This window comes from Centroberyx gerrardi, chromosome 18 (assembly GCF_048128805.1).
Source record: "Centroberyx gerrardi isolate f3 chromosome 18, fCenGer3.hap1.cur.20231027, whole genome shotgun sequence".
Lineage (NCBI taxonomy): Eukaryota > Metazoa > Chordata > Actinopteri > Beryciformes > Berycidae > Centroberyx > Centroberyx gerrardi.
This window is the reverse complement of record NC_136014.1, coordinates 10,633,364-10,648,110: the sequence shown is the minus strand read 5'-3', so window position 1 is coordinate 10,648,110 and position 14,747 is coordinate 10,633,364. Positions and strand designations below refer to the sequence as shown.

General features: G+C 42.0%; 1 protein-coding gene across 1 annotated transcript in view; it reads left to right on the top strand.

The window, feature by feature from the left end:
• mthfd1l (methylenetetrahydrofolate dehydrogenase (NADP+ dependent) 1 like) overlaps positions 1-9,964 on the top strand; it is a 47,628-nt gene extending 37,664 nt beyond the window's left edge. Inside the window, exons 27-28 of the mRNA XM_071920308.2 lie at positions 8,284-8,390; positions 8,832-9,964. Coding sequence (XP_071776409.2) covers positions 8,284-8,373 — 90 coding nt within the window. The 3' untranslated portion in view covers positions 8,374-8,390; positions 8,832-9,964. The remainder of the gene's footprint in view (positions 1-8,283; positions 8,391-8,831) is intronic.
• Positions 9,965-14,747: the final 4,783 nt, after the last annotated feature.

Below are 14,747 nucleotides of genomic sequence, written 5' to 3'. Positions count from 1 at the left end.
CATTGAATTTTAAGATAGACTTAAGTCACCTCTGGAACCTGTTTTTAGTGCTGGGTGGCTCTGTGGTGGACAAGGCTGCAGCCTAAGAGGTTAGTGGCCAACTGTTTTCCCTGAGGACGAGAGACCGCTGCGTTTTAGATTCCACAGGGAGAGTGGCGAAGTGTTGATGATGAAAGACTAGGCTTTGTGAAAATATTTGCTTTGACTCTGTGTAGAGAGCCCCTTGTATGCTTTCATGCATTGCGTTTGTCTTTGTGTGTACATGTGTGTGTGTGTGTCTCCTCAGTGATTAAGCGAGTATGTGTACGTACGTTTGTGTCTATGTGCATGGGTCTCCAAGTGTGAAATTCTTTATATATGATGGTCCTGGCAGCTTTATCTACCTACATAGGCTCATCAGGCCTTGCGGGTGCTGTGCCCATCCTTCCCTCGTTTTCATGAGTCTCTCTCTGATTGGGATTGGGAATCACGGCTCGGGCCCTGACCCCTGCCTTCCCTGATAACCGTAACACCGTGCCGGGTAGAGCCGGGCCGGGCTGGACGGAGCCGCTCGGCTGATGATGGGCCGGGCAGGAAGGAAGCGGCTTCCTGAGAGCACTTGACTCCTGCCGTTTCACCAGCGTGCCCCGAGGGCCGGGCTTTGATAGGCCGAGGCGGAGGTGTCAAACCCCGGGCATGCTGGGAAGGGGTGGCGGCGGCCCGGCGTGGTGTCTCTCCATTCTCCCAACTCCTGCCTTTGATCTGGCGTGGCCCGCGGAGCCATTGGCACGTTGACGACCCCTGAACTGTGACTCCTGACCCAAGGGGAATTTCCTGGCAATTCTTTGAACTCGCTTTAGCTTAGCCTCCGTCTGCCCGTCTGGCCCATAGATTGGATTTTTGAACGTAAAGGACTGAGCATTTAACTGCCTTCTACTCTCAGATGAACCTGAAACACCAGTCCTATTTATATTCATTTGATTTTACTTGATGAAGTACAAGGGTTTGTGACCATTTCAACCTTCATTCAAAGTCCCAAAATTGTTTTGTTTCTCTTTCTGACCATGTCGACCATTGTTATTGGATAATATGTTTATATTTTGCCATTTTATGCAACCATGACCTGAGGGTCACCCTGACTCTCAAGAGCAGGAGGAAGAGATCTGACCAACACAAATCCTGAGGCAGTGAATGGTTGGGCGTGAGAGGAGGAGGAGGAGAAGGGGGAGTAGCTCGGTAAAGGAGGGGTTGAGGGTCTTTGCAGGGTGAGGAATCAGGAAGGGGCTGATGTCATTCTCTAGATATGTGAGGGAGGGGTCACAGGCAGAACAATAGGTCTCTGTAGAATTCATATCCCGTTAGAGCTGCCTCCACCGCGCCACAAAACCCAGAATAGATCAGATTTATAGAACCTCTCCCCTTGGCTGGATATTCCACAAGATCACAAGTGGTAAATGTTTTACCAGTTGTAGATTGGTTAAGGAAGAGAGGGTAGATGTGAAGGTAGACCTTACTTTATTTTGGTGAAATTGCTGTCATGTTTTCTACTCTGAGGCCACTCCCAGTGCCAACTGAAGCCAGGGAGATTTGTGTCCTTGAGATTTTCCAGTAGATTACAATGTAGCCTAGGCCTTAGAATTTCCCTCATAATCAAATTAATTTTTTTCCACCAATTAGATTAATTACCTCCGCCAAGGAGGTTATGTTTTCGGTGCCGTTTGTTTGTTTGTCTGTTTGTTTGTCTGTTAGCAGGATTACAGAAAAACTACTGGCCCGATTTTCATGAAACTTTGTGGAAGGGTGTAGCATGGGCCAAGGAAGAACCCATTAAATTAAAAAAGCTCTCTGAGTGCCCTTCTAGTTATACTAGAGTTTGCCTTGGTGACATTGGTGCAGAAGCATAAAGACAACTTACATAGTCTCACTGTATACTGGCACATGAACATATGTGGCCATCTGAACTACAATCTTAACTAGAATCTTTGTGAAGAGTTTGCATCTCATTACCACCTTGTGCAGAGGTCCCTGTGCTTATATTGTGAATATTTTTGTCTATATATGAGTAGTTAATATATTTTTAGTCAAACTTTATCCGAACCCTAAACATGACACTTGCCTGTCGCAGAATGCAGAGTAATGGTCTGGTTTACAACTTGCTACTGTGAAGTTCAAAGTGCTGCCGTAGGGAAGCATGCGCTCATGCAGGTCAGAGTTCACGCCTGACCAACTCATCTTAGATCTGTCAGTCAGTCCAACTCCAGCACATATCCACCCGCTGTTTAATTCTCCAAGGATTCTTCACAATCATCTCATGACTAAGAACTCAACTTCTTTAGATCAGACAAAAATTTAGCAAATATGATTGAGATTTTTTCCTTGCATTTTGGTTGCAAAATAAGGTAATACCATTACCTCCGCCAAGGAGGTCATGTTTTCGCCCGCGTCTGTGTGTCCGTCCATCCGTCTGTTAGCAGGATATCTCAGGAAGTTGGGTACGGATTTGCACAAAACTTGGTATAAAGGTTGTTTATGGGCTAAGGAAGAACTGATTAACTTTTCATGTCGATTGGCCAAAAGGGTGCGTGGTGGTGGGCGTGGCATATCACCAAAAGGTGCATAACTTCCTTGCGGGGTGTTGTCAGACATAGAGGAGGTCTGGGCTCTACTGAGCACATTTTCTAGTTTTCAGTGCTATTGCCACAGCACTGTGGCATAAAGAGGCAAATTCTGTCAATCAGCCATTCTTCTATGCCTGTACACTATCAAACCTCATCATGGTACACAGCACTTGAGAAAATCATTTTCTATTAATAATATCTGTTCTTTATTGAGCATTACAAGGGAGTAGAATATATTATTGTTCTATTTTAACTTAAATATTGTTAAAATTTAAGTTAAACTATCAGTCTTCACACCTTAGCTGTGAACAACTCCCTCAATCCTCTTCTCATATTCAGAAAGAACTAATTACGTCATCGCTACAAATGCACCATGGGACTGTGCAGAATCTGTACTTGTTCATTTAAAGCCATTTAAGGACTCAGACTATTCTCTCTGCCCCCCTCTCAGTATATAGAGTATGTGGTTCTCAATGGGAATTGTACTGTAGGAGGGGTCAAGGGGCAATGCATCCACTCTTGTAGATAATGAGTAAACAGTCTCAGTAGAAATTGCCAGACCTAGATCTTATCTAGCACAAGCTGACCGGTGTTTCAGACCATTGCACAAAATCTGTGGCCCATTAATTAGAACTGATTCATACACTGTGGCAGTGACTGAAAGACAAACAAAGCAATGGCACCCAGACGCCCCATGAAATCTTATACCATAATTTGTTGAAATATGTATAGTATTAAAAGATTTTTACAAATGTTAATATGTATTTCATAAATAGTGGTAATATTGCAACAATGGAACAGGCGTTTTTTCCTGACATGGTAGTTTTATGAATTACAATATTACAATATGCTTATGATTTGAAGCTGAAATGCCCATTTTGTTTAATTTGACCCTGTGGTTAAATTGGAGAATTGAAACCAAATCTTAATTTATTTGTATTTTGTTTGTCTGTTTGCTTAATTGGTGTTTTTGTTTTGTGTTTTTTTGGGGGGTTTTTTCCAGTTCTGTAGCAATCCTATGTTGTTTGTTGATCCCGACTCCTCTCCAGAATCGCAGTTACAGCTACATTGTCTCCTCCAGGGTTTTCCCCGACAATGGCGCATTGTGTTTGGGAATAATGGAGGGAATTTTTTGGCAGATTGGAGTTTCCATCTTTAGCCACCGACTGTTGTGTGTTCTGCGAGTGTCGACATGTTCTCAGGCTGGCGAGGAGGACCAGCAGAACAGCGCATCTATTGTTGCTTTCCACACTTTGACACTCATCACATTTGTCTGCACTGACAGTTTAGCATCATTTGACACTCAAATGCGCAGCAACCCATTTTGAGTGCAGTTTTTCAGGTGTCTTGCCCCTGAGCAGTATTGTCCTTCGACATTGATTTGTTTTTCTGCACCCCCTTGTTGTGTCACAGTAGTTGCTCCAACTGGCAGTGAGAGGTAACTGAAATATTTGAACTTCAAGACCCAGATATCATATAACGTGACGTCAGTAAACTGCACACAGCATGCTGATGTTTACCAACCAGGCTGGTGTGTGATCACATTATACCAAAGGATAGTGTGTCCAAGTGTCCAGAGTGTGGGTAGAGAAGTGTACACACCCGACACCAGAGTTTTATTTGGGCAAATAGGTGGAATCTACAGGATCTCAATGAAGGGGTTAGGATGCTCTTCTCTACTGTAGCTCCAAAAACTGGTTTATTTTTACATAAGAATCATATCTATCAGTGTGTAGGCTATACAGCTTACAGGTCTGTGTGTGCACTTCAGCTGTGACGTAGCAGAGAAACCCGTCTACAACACAGACCTGCATCTCTTTAGGGAAGAGAAGATCGATGACCGCACTGCTGTCATAAATTTTCCATTAGGATGTTGCACTTAAATCTGACATCACTGTTCTATCACTAATGCTGTTGGTGTTCTTTTATGACAAGTACACCTATTATTGGTTTTGTGCCCCCAGTCTTTGTTGATGTCAAGCCATTACATTATTGAATGGACTGATGTCACAAGCCCAATTCAGTTTCAGTATGTTTCATAGTGATATCACAGTAACAGTGTACAATAATGGTGATGTCACCACTGAGGAATGTAGAGCCTAAGGAATGATGTCATTCCCTTATCATCATTATTCTTAATACATTCCATTAGAGAATCCTGCAGTGATAATTGCCTGAGTCGTCCTTGGCTAATGCTTTAGGTAGACCAGGTGAGAATATTTAGCAGCAGTCTCTGTTAGCATCATCCTGGAGTGAGCAGTTAGCATCCGCTCTGTCAGGTAGTCCTTGCAAGCAAGTCCCCCTCATTTAGTCCCTTCTTTTATTGGCAGAACTGTTTTTCCTCAGACAGGAAATCGGCTGGTCACTTCCTCCTGTCTCATGAATGCTCATTTCCACTAATGGGCCCATAAAACTGGCCTTGGGTCAGAGGGAGGGAGGCATGCAAAGAATCTCTCTCCCTTTTTAATGAGCGAGGTAATTCAGTTTTCAGCTTGGATGGGGTGATCTGGCCAGGTTCTGAGAGAGGAAAAAGGCTTTATGAGTCAGAGGTATCTTTGATCTGTTCGACTGTGCAAAACATTGCCTTCTCTTCATCTGTAGTAGAGCAGACACTGGTGTTGCGCAGTTATTGGTTTACCAAGAGATTTGGAATATAAATTTAATGAAAAAAAACTTTGTTCATGCCATGTGAGTTTTTCCTCTGTAGCCTGTAGCCATTTGCACTTGTTTTGTACTGCAAGCCCCACCAGCTATTCAGAGAGACCCAGCCGTCTGAGAGAGCCCGCCCCTGTAAAGGTCTCGTTGACCGTACGCGTGAGTCTCCGTTCACATGCTCTCCCCTTTTCATGTCCCAAACTTCATTAGGGAGAATTCCCCCAGTCAGTTGATTTTATGTAATCTATCTCAATCTACTCCCACATGCCTCTCCCAGTTAAAAGTTGGTTATCAACAAGTTATGCTAACAAGGTTCTCATGTGCATGCGCACACACACATGCAAGTGGACTGGACAAAGAGACAGAAACTCAAGAAACGTGCCAATTCAGTGAAAACCACTGGAATAGAATGGGGAATTGTAGCCTGAAAACTTATTTTAGATTCTAAGTGTAGATTCTGTGTATGGCTGGTAGGTAACTATTACCACAGGAAAACACAGCTTTTTTTATAGCCATTTTTGCAGGGGTGGTGGGTTAGTAGGCCAATTAACAAATCTTGTCTTCCACAAATGTGGTAATTACTATGATTCACACACTTTCTAGAAATGGAGATGATACTCAATAACTCTGAGGATCTCTGAGTAAGGTTTGTTTCAAGCTTTGTGTTGTAGCAATCACAAATATATTGAAATATAGTTTCTATCCCCACTATATTTTTCATCACTACGATAATCTTCATCAAGACTTGACACACTCTGTTGTCATTTCAGCCAACTGAAATATTAGGAGTTTCTACCATTTCATATATGAATGCTGAATGCTTCTTTCAACTATTTATTGGCCAAATCAAAATTTCATGTGAGCTTTTTTTCTCCAACATCTTTCCCACTACAGATCATTATGTCTGCCCATCAGTCCGGTACACAATATTGCCACAATGCCTCTCTACGCGACCTCTCAACCCTGCCTCTGCCGTCTCAAATCTACCTGTGAGGCGGCCTTTTGTTATCTATGTTTTGAAGAGAATGAGAACAGAGCAACCATTGACTGTGGCTGAAGTCATCACTGCTAAAGTGGAGGTTGTCAACACATTGATCATTCTGACTTCTATAATGGTATCTGTCTGCCATGGAGTTAAATGAGTCTAGATTATAGTCATTTAACACAGGAGGGCTGATCTTATTGTGCGTAATTGACTAGAGTTTGATACTAAGTTTTAGTGGATTCAATTTCATAGTCCACCATTAGCTTCTGCTGTAGGACAGCTGTGTTGTGGTGAAGGCCTTAATATGAGGTTGGAGTTATTATCTAGGCTATAATCTTACCTTGTTGTTTGCTGCTAAATTCAGTGATACTTTTTTTTATTTTATTTTATGAGACTCTTAAGAAGCAAAGACGAACAAGGAACATAAAGCTGCTGCTGTTAATATTGGTTGTTTTTCATTTAGGCCTGATCATTGTGATTTGCTTACTGAGAGAGGCTTCATCTTTTGTCATCTTTGACCTTTAGGTTAAGGTCTCATCAAATTGGGGAATCGAGGAACAGTGGGACTATGCACACCTATTGGTTACTATAAGGTCTCATGAATTATAAGGGGATGAAATGGATTGGAATGGAATTTTGTCTTATAGTTTTCTGGCTCAAAGTGCTTTGAGTGCCGACTTCTTGGAGTGAATCCACAGATGACAACTATGTTTTGCTCTCAGGTCCAGCATTAAATAGAACAGATAGGCAGAGATATAATAAATATTTGGGGTTCTCAAATCCAACCAAAGCCCTTTCTTCACATGTACATAATTCATCTGTGTGTCTGTCTGTGTAAACGCCCCTCGGATGACTTACTGGGGTTTGGGCTAGCAGGGAAGGCATTGCAAGGACAGGAGTACGGTTCACTGAGTTTACGAGTGTAGAACCTCACTGATCTGAGTGGGGAACTGGATCTGTTAAGCTGTGTGATTCTGGGCTTGGTAGGAGACGGCTGAACCCGAGCCCCCGCTGAGTTGGATGTGCTGCAATGTCAACTGTCTTTCTCCTCTGTCGCTATTCTCTCATAACATTCATCTTTTCCTTTGCAGTGCATCGCTGATCACTCACCTTTGTCCAACACACACACATCCATACAAAGCACTCCTTCAACAGAATGCTAATGAGAGGCACATGGCTCTCAGATAAACAAGTGATTTAATTGGCCTCTCCTAATGGTCATTCTGAGCATCAGTAAAGGGTTATGCTCAGTCAGCTCCTCTTTTCTCCTTTTCTCTGGAATCTCTCAGTAGTTTTGCTTACGTTCATTTGTCAAAATCACATTAAAGGAAAAATTCACCCGTGGATAGACTTACATTGTTAGTATCATCAATTTGTGATGTTCAGTGCATTCCAGGAGTTATTTTGTGATAATAATTTACTATACTGCTGTATCCACTTTCCCTCAAACTCTCTTGTCTTGTTGTGCTACTTCAATTAGTGATTTCCCAGAATGACTTTTGACAGACGCCACAGAAGGAGCGTGAACTTGTTGGGCATATAAATATAGCTAGTTAGCCAACTAGTTTGTGAACACTGGGGTGTGTTCCCTTTACTCAAAATGCAATCTGTCTTGTGGCTGCATTGCATCAAGGTCCATTGAGGCTACTGTCAGTGGATAAATTGTTATCTCTGCCTCTTCTGTGCAAAATGGTGAGTCTAGAAAGAAGCCCTTCTTCTTTGATTCTGAGGGACTGACACCAAAATCTGACATTTACCATTGATGTTTGAAATTTTCTGCTATCAAACTCCATTGTAGCAGCTCTGCAAATATCTCAGTGTGACATCATGTCATCTATGTTTTGTCAGTTGTCTGCAGGAATAAGAAAAATACACCACCAAGCAACAAAATGGGCCCAGAAATGCAAAGCACATCACCAACAGCTGTTTTATAACAGTGCAAAAGTGCACTTTAAATCAACTTGGGCAGAATATTTAAACCCCTGTGTGCCCCCTCCCCCCCTAATACAGTAGTTAACCATCTCCTTTAATTGTTTTTTCTGTCAGATGAGCACCATGCCTGGCCTGCCCACCCGACCCTGTTTCTATGACATCGACCTTGACCCCGTCACTGAGGAGATCACCGGGCTCTTCTGAGCATGCTCTGACTGAAGGTATCCACATGGGTTTTATCCTATGCACCCCGACAATCTGGCTGCTTCTGCTTCATCATTTTTCTGAGCCGTTGTCCCTCCAGGGAAAGGGACATGTTACATGAAATACTCTAGCTTCAGTAAGCTGATGGAGCATCCATAATATCCCTACACATACTTTCCAAGTAGTCATTGTCTGCATAATTTGTTACATTTCTGTATTTCTTGTGCCGTATTCTTATAGTTGCCATACGTTGGCACTGTGTGTGTCTTGTACATGCCCTTTTTTGTTGATATACATTCAGTACTCTCTTTTTTTTCTCTGAATGGGTTCAGTTTACTACCTCATTCACTCAGTGCCGAGGCTCAAGATTCTACTCTCTCCTCACACACACACACACACACACACGCATGCACGCACAAATGCATGAGTAAAAATCATCTTTCCCTTTTTTTTCTCAGGCTCTTCAGCTGCACGTCTGTGCCATCCAACTCATCCATCCCCTGTACCTTTGACAGGGAATGCCTCCATGTTCTTTCCAGTAGTCCAGACTCTTCCCATATAGCAGTAACAAATCCTAGTAAAAATCCCGATTACTGGAGCATTAACTTTATGCTGTGTTTGCACATCTGTGTGATAAGCCAAAAGAGACCTCTTGTAGCCCACTCATGCTGTATGCCTTTTGATCTCTCTTTATGTTTCAACCATTTTGAATTTTACTTTAATGTTGTGTTTGGCAGAAATCTAACTTTTATATCTGAAAAGAAAAAGTTCATGTTACTTGAGAATATCTTATAACGGTGCTGCATTTTTTATACATGTCTTAACAAGCTTTTTAATTGAATCTGGCACAGCTCATGTATTTATGAACCAAACTCCTGTTGTACGCACAAATAGCGATTATGGTGTTTATGTAACTTCAGGTGTCCTAACCCACTGGATCCTGCTGAATGTACAAGATGCTGCACTGCCTAAGTGAAACTGTGTGGAGTTTAACTGTCTCTGCTGCTGCTCTGCTGAGCTTCAGTTACACTCCTCATTTCTAAGCCATTTCTGAGAGCTGGTCGTAAATATCAGATTTTACGAGATCGCCTAGCGGTTCATCCACACTGGTGTGAAAATGTTTTTTGTATCCCGTGGCTGTATTTAAATTTGCATACAAGTTACTTTTCCCTGCTCCATCCCTTTTATGTTGCTCACATCCATGCTGCGGCTGGTTTGCATTCAGTCTACTGTTACATTTCCATCACAGTGCGAACTTGGCCACTTCCAAATCTACTTTTCAAGATCTGATAGCAATGTGAGTAAAATCCAATTTCTTTGCCTCCAGAACTATCACTAAATGGAGCCTCGTGTGATTAGATGACAAAAATCACACCTACAAGTGTTACTGTAGCCATAGTTAAAGTTTCAATGTACGGAGCCACTTTGAAATCTAATTCAAAGACTAAATGGAACATTCTGATACAACTGCAACCAAGATGTAACAAAACATTTGCTCTGAAAACGTGTTTTAATGACGCTTTTACTGACTATAATACACTTGTACGTTATGCATTTTGGTTCTATGGGATCAAAAGTCTGTGCCTTTAAATAAACCTTTTTATTTACTCCAAAACTAAGTGTGTGTCTGTGTTTTCACACCCAGCAGGTGACTGGTGGCTCAGTCCATCTGTTGTTTGGACACACGCACTCCTCTTCCTGTTGTCTCAGGGGTCTCCAGGAGACGCCAAAACAACACAAACCTATTCATCTCTCTCTCGCTCTCTCTCTCTCTCTCTCTCCCTCTCTCTCTCCCACACACACACACACACAGATCAAAAATTTCAAATGTTTATCATCCTCCCCTGTTTTTCTATCCAAGTTCAGCTTTTGTCCCTGCGGAGGAAGCAGGCCTGAAAACCACAGGTTGCCCACCCCCCCACCCCCCCGGCAGCACCCCAGGGTGTCAGCATCTGTCATTATGGGATGTTTGGGCTATTGCTACATGGAGCCTACGATCATGTGTGCACATGTGTGTGCCTGTCATAGCTGGCATTCCACACCAGCTAAGTCTGTTATTCTGTGTTCACCAGGCAGGAGCTGGCTCTGTAACTACAGTCGGGGTTGTAGGAATGCACTCATTCATACAGCGGTGCTTTAATTGTATAGTGTGTGTGTGTGTGTGTGTGTGTGTGTGTGTGTGTGTGTGTGACTGAACCCCCTTGTTTTGAGCTGATGACAGATTTGAAGGGGGCAGGGGGCTTCGTCATTGCTATGTAATGCGCTGAAAAATCCCTACTTTGTCAAGTTGTAGTTGTTTATGCCGAGCTTCTGACCTGACCTGCAGATGCTTCAAGTCTTTTAAGCTCTCATCTTTTAACACTCAAATTTAATAGATTGACTAATTTCAGTACCAAGGACAGATCCCCTAGTGTGTTTGTGTTGAAAGTGTGTAACTGTGTGAATGTGAAGAACAGAGCTGCTGGAAAATAGCATGCGTGCTCAGGTGACTTTTCCTGAATAAATAAAGGTTAAAAAAAATTTTTTCACATTTTTTGAAGAATATTCAATTACCGGTAAAGCTTAATTTAGAGGAGTCTACCCCAAATTGTATATTATATTTATTCATATATTTATAATAATACCCCAAATATGTCCCATGTTCTTGTCTGGTCAAGAAGCTGATAACCATTTGTTTTTGACATTTATACATTACAGTATGTTTGTATTATGTTACAGGTTACAGTTTATTTGAAATGAGTGCTGTTTATCCGTTTTAGGAAAAAATATATGTTCATTGCTCAGTATTTCAAAAACATGGACAATTATATCATCTTAAGCATAACAGTTCTGTAAAGGTGCATTGTAAGTTTTTGTGTCAGCAATCATTATGCAAGAGTGTCCCCCCCCCCCCCCCCCCCCCAAATGGTTCATGTGTTGTTTTGGAGCAAAACTCAACTCATTCGCAGCTTATGACAGAATAGCCAGACGACGGCCCCCTGCTGTGCCTGGGTGAGCCTTCACCCGCTGCCCGGGCCAGACACCCAGCCTCAGGCCCGGACACATTCTTCAACTTCCCCTGTCTCAGTCTGAAACATACCAGGCCTCCCTGTGTTTCAGCTGCATTTTAAAACGGTATGCAAGCCCAGTATCAGCTTGAAGTGCACAGTAAATATCTCACGTTTCCAAATAGATACACACAGATCATGGTATTTGCAGAGTGTAGCTAACTCAATAGTGATGCCACCAGTCTCTCCTTATGCCTAATAGTGATTCTTAGAATTTTACAGTCTGTTGACAGCCAAGTATCTTAGAGTGTACAAAGCAATAAATGTTTAGTTTCTATAAAAATACATTGTTTGGATGGGAATCTACAAAGTGTCTTTATGTGTCTTTTCACCTTTTTTCTGCCTTCAGTAGGTCTTCTCTTTGCATGTATCTATGCCAATATAATGCTTTAGTATCTACAGCAGAAAGCATCAACATATTAACATGTTTTTTTCCAGCTCAGTGTCAAATGAACCTCACACACACACAGGCTTTCACCACTTTCCCCAGTCTATCTCACAAACACACACACAAACACACACACGTGATTTCTCCCATCCTACTTAAATCTCTTGGGCTCTCCTCAGCTCACCCTCTCACATTTAAGCAGAGTGATGACCACTGGGGTCCCAATTATGAAAGGCACAGCTAAATACTCGGGTCTGTTTTTCAATGCCAGTAGCCTGAAAACAATATGCCAGTTGTTTTTGGACGCAGTCCCAGAATCGATTCCTATTTCCTTTAGAGAGAGGATGAGAGAGACGGCAAGCAAGAGAGAGAGCATGCATTTGTGAACATTAGTGAGACCTGTGAATGTAGGTATGTATACATGGATATATGTGTGTGTATGTGTGTGTGTGTAACATTTCTTTGTGCCTTTAATGTACCCTTAAGTGATCTCCCCCTTGCTTGATGATTTTATTGAGCAGAGATCACAACATGTCCGGTAAGGCTTTCACTTTAATGAGAGTCCCCTTTCCCCCATCCCCCTCCTCCCCCTCCCCCTCCCCCTCCCCCTCCTCCTCCTCCTCCTCCTCCTCCTCCTCCTCCTTTAGATGACATCAGCAGTTCTGCTGGTAGGCCTCCATGCTGAAGGTCGTTCACTAACAGACTTGTCTAAATACAATGTGTACAATTTTTATGAGGTTTTCTGTCCAGGTTCATTGTATCTGTCAGATATGTGCAAATACTTTCACAATGATAACAGTATGCGTTCTTACTCATTGTGTGGCACAGTGATAATGGAGAGGGTATTACAAATGAGTGTTTTATTAAAGTGGAGTGGACAGTCTACTCCCCTTTGTATTTTATCCTTTTTTAACATTTTATTTGTTTTGGTAAAGGTTTTCAGCGTGCAACGCCCCGCTGCACAGTTACAGTTTACACACATTCACCCCTGGGAGCTGCAGTGTAACCACAGTCTTCTACTGTTGGCCGCTGTGCAGCCTCACTGGAGCAGCTGGGGGTTAAAGGAGAACATTGGTCTCATTTAGAGTTAAAGCCATTTACTTCTGTCTGTGTCTAGTTTACATCTCCCCCAATCATTTTGCAATGCATGCTTTGCATAATTTGATTTTATATTTACATTTTCTTGTTTTCAATGTTTTTAAAATACAGACTGTGTCAAACCTAGCTTGAAATTAACTGTTGTCTCAGCTAACAACGCCCCAAATAAAAAGGACATGGAGTGACAATACAGGTTTGTAAGGCGACATGTTATTGAGGGATTATTTCCGGAGACTTCCATTTCTCCCTGCGGGTGTCAGGTCACTGACAGTAAGCAGAGCGTAACATAATGCAGCACTAATATGAAAACACTCAAATTGGGCACTAAAAAATTACGCTAAAACAGAAACTTTGACAAAAACAAATTAAGGCTTCGTGTTTACTGTGATGGATTGTCTAGCTCAGGCATTTTTTAAGTCTGTGGAAGTTGTTTCTCACCCTGTACAAAAATTTACTTAAGCTTCTTCTGAAGGTAGAAAAACGAGCCCTGATATCAACAACTTGCTGACTGTGTGCAGATACCAACCGCAATAATGTAAAGCAGAGGAGCAACCTAGACAATTGGCACAAACAAACAAACACACTGCCTGCTTCTCTATACTCTGAGCTCCCACCACTGGTTCTTTATCGAGGCAGAAGACTGCAGGAGAGCAGGATCTGGTGGGATTCAACCCTGAACCAGCAGGCTCATGTGGGTGCAGAAGCCCACGTCTCGATCACTGGGAGTCATGCCTGTGTGTGTGTGTGTGTGTGTGAGAGAGAGAGAGAGAATTTAACAGTCCGGTCAGGAATCTCAAGGTCGAGGCTCGTCTCATCAGCGGACTGGAGTGCGATCGCAAGACAAAATGTTTAGTCCCTCATTCCCTCACTGGAGTTTGTTACAACACATGTAGAATAAACTAGTAGCAGCTGTATGCTTTATTGTTGCAGTAACTTGAGGATCATCATGTTCAGGTCAGCATGATTAGATATTTAAAAGGCTCATTCAGAAAAAACACTAATTCAAACTCAAAAACGCATTGACAGCACCTCCTCCCTCCCCTCCTCCACACACACACACACACACACACACATAACAACTTGGCTTGAAGTCTTACAAAACATGAAGCGGTAATTTGCATATCAAAGTAAATGTCATGTGAAGAACAGGATAGAGAAGAAGAGCGGATCATGAGGTCAAAGAAAAGGCAGTCAAATGATCAAATCAGATTGGCTTTACCACAAAGCTGCTGTGAGAAAGGAGCCCACAATGATCTTCTTGTATGGTGTCTGCATAGTTTGCATAGTACTTTATATTAATTTAGTCATAAATTGGGCAGGTCAGGTGTACATTTATTCAACCAAGCTACAAGTAAAGATTAAAACTTTCCATAAACATTGTATGTCTGCTATCTGTTATAAGCAGGATTGTATAAGGGGCATACAAATCAAATAATTCTACATTTAAACATGAAATCAACACGAATGCACTGCGCTGATATTATATTTAATTTATTAATCTCTTATTTAAACAAGGAGGATTATTATATATGTGAATAGGAACAATAATCAAATCCACATGCTAGAGATAAAATCAGTAGGAAGTGCAGTAGTATACATCACAGGCATTACATAAGTGACAGTCATCAAGTGGAATTGCATGAACCAAAAATCTAAAGTGCGAGTATGAAGCGATAACATCTGATTTGATAGTTCCTTCAATTTGTTCCAGTTTCATGTTGTATCAAGGCTAAAAGCAGTTTTCTCTCGAGCTGTGCTGATAAGAAAAACCAAGGCGATATGTATATGTTGTCTGGTATTGAACGACAGATGACTTTATAGTACTGCTTGATAGATAAACT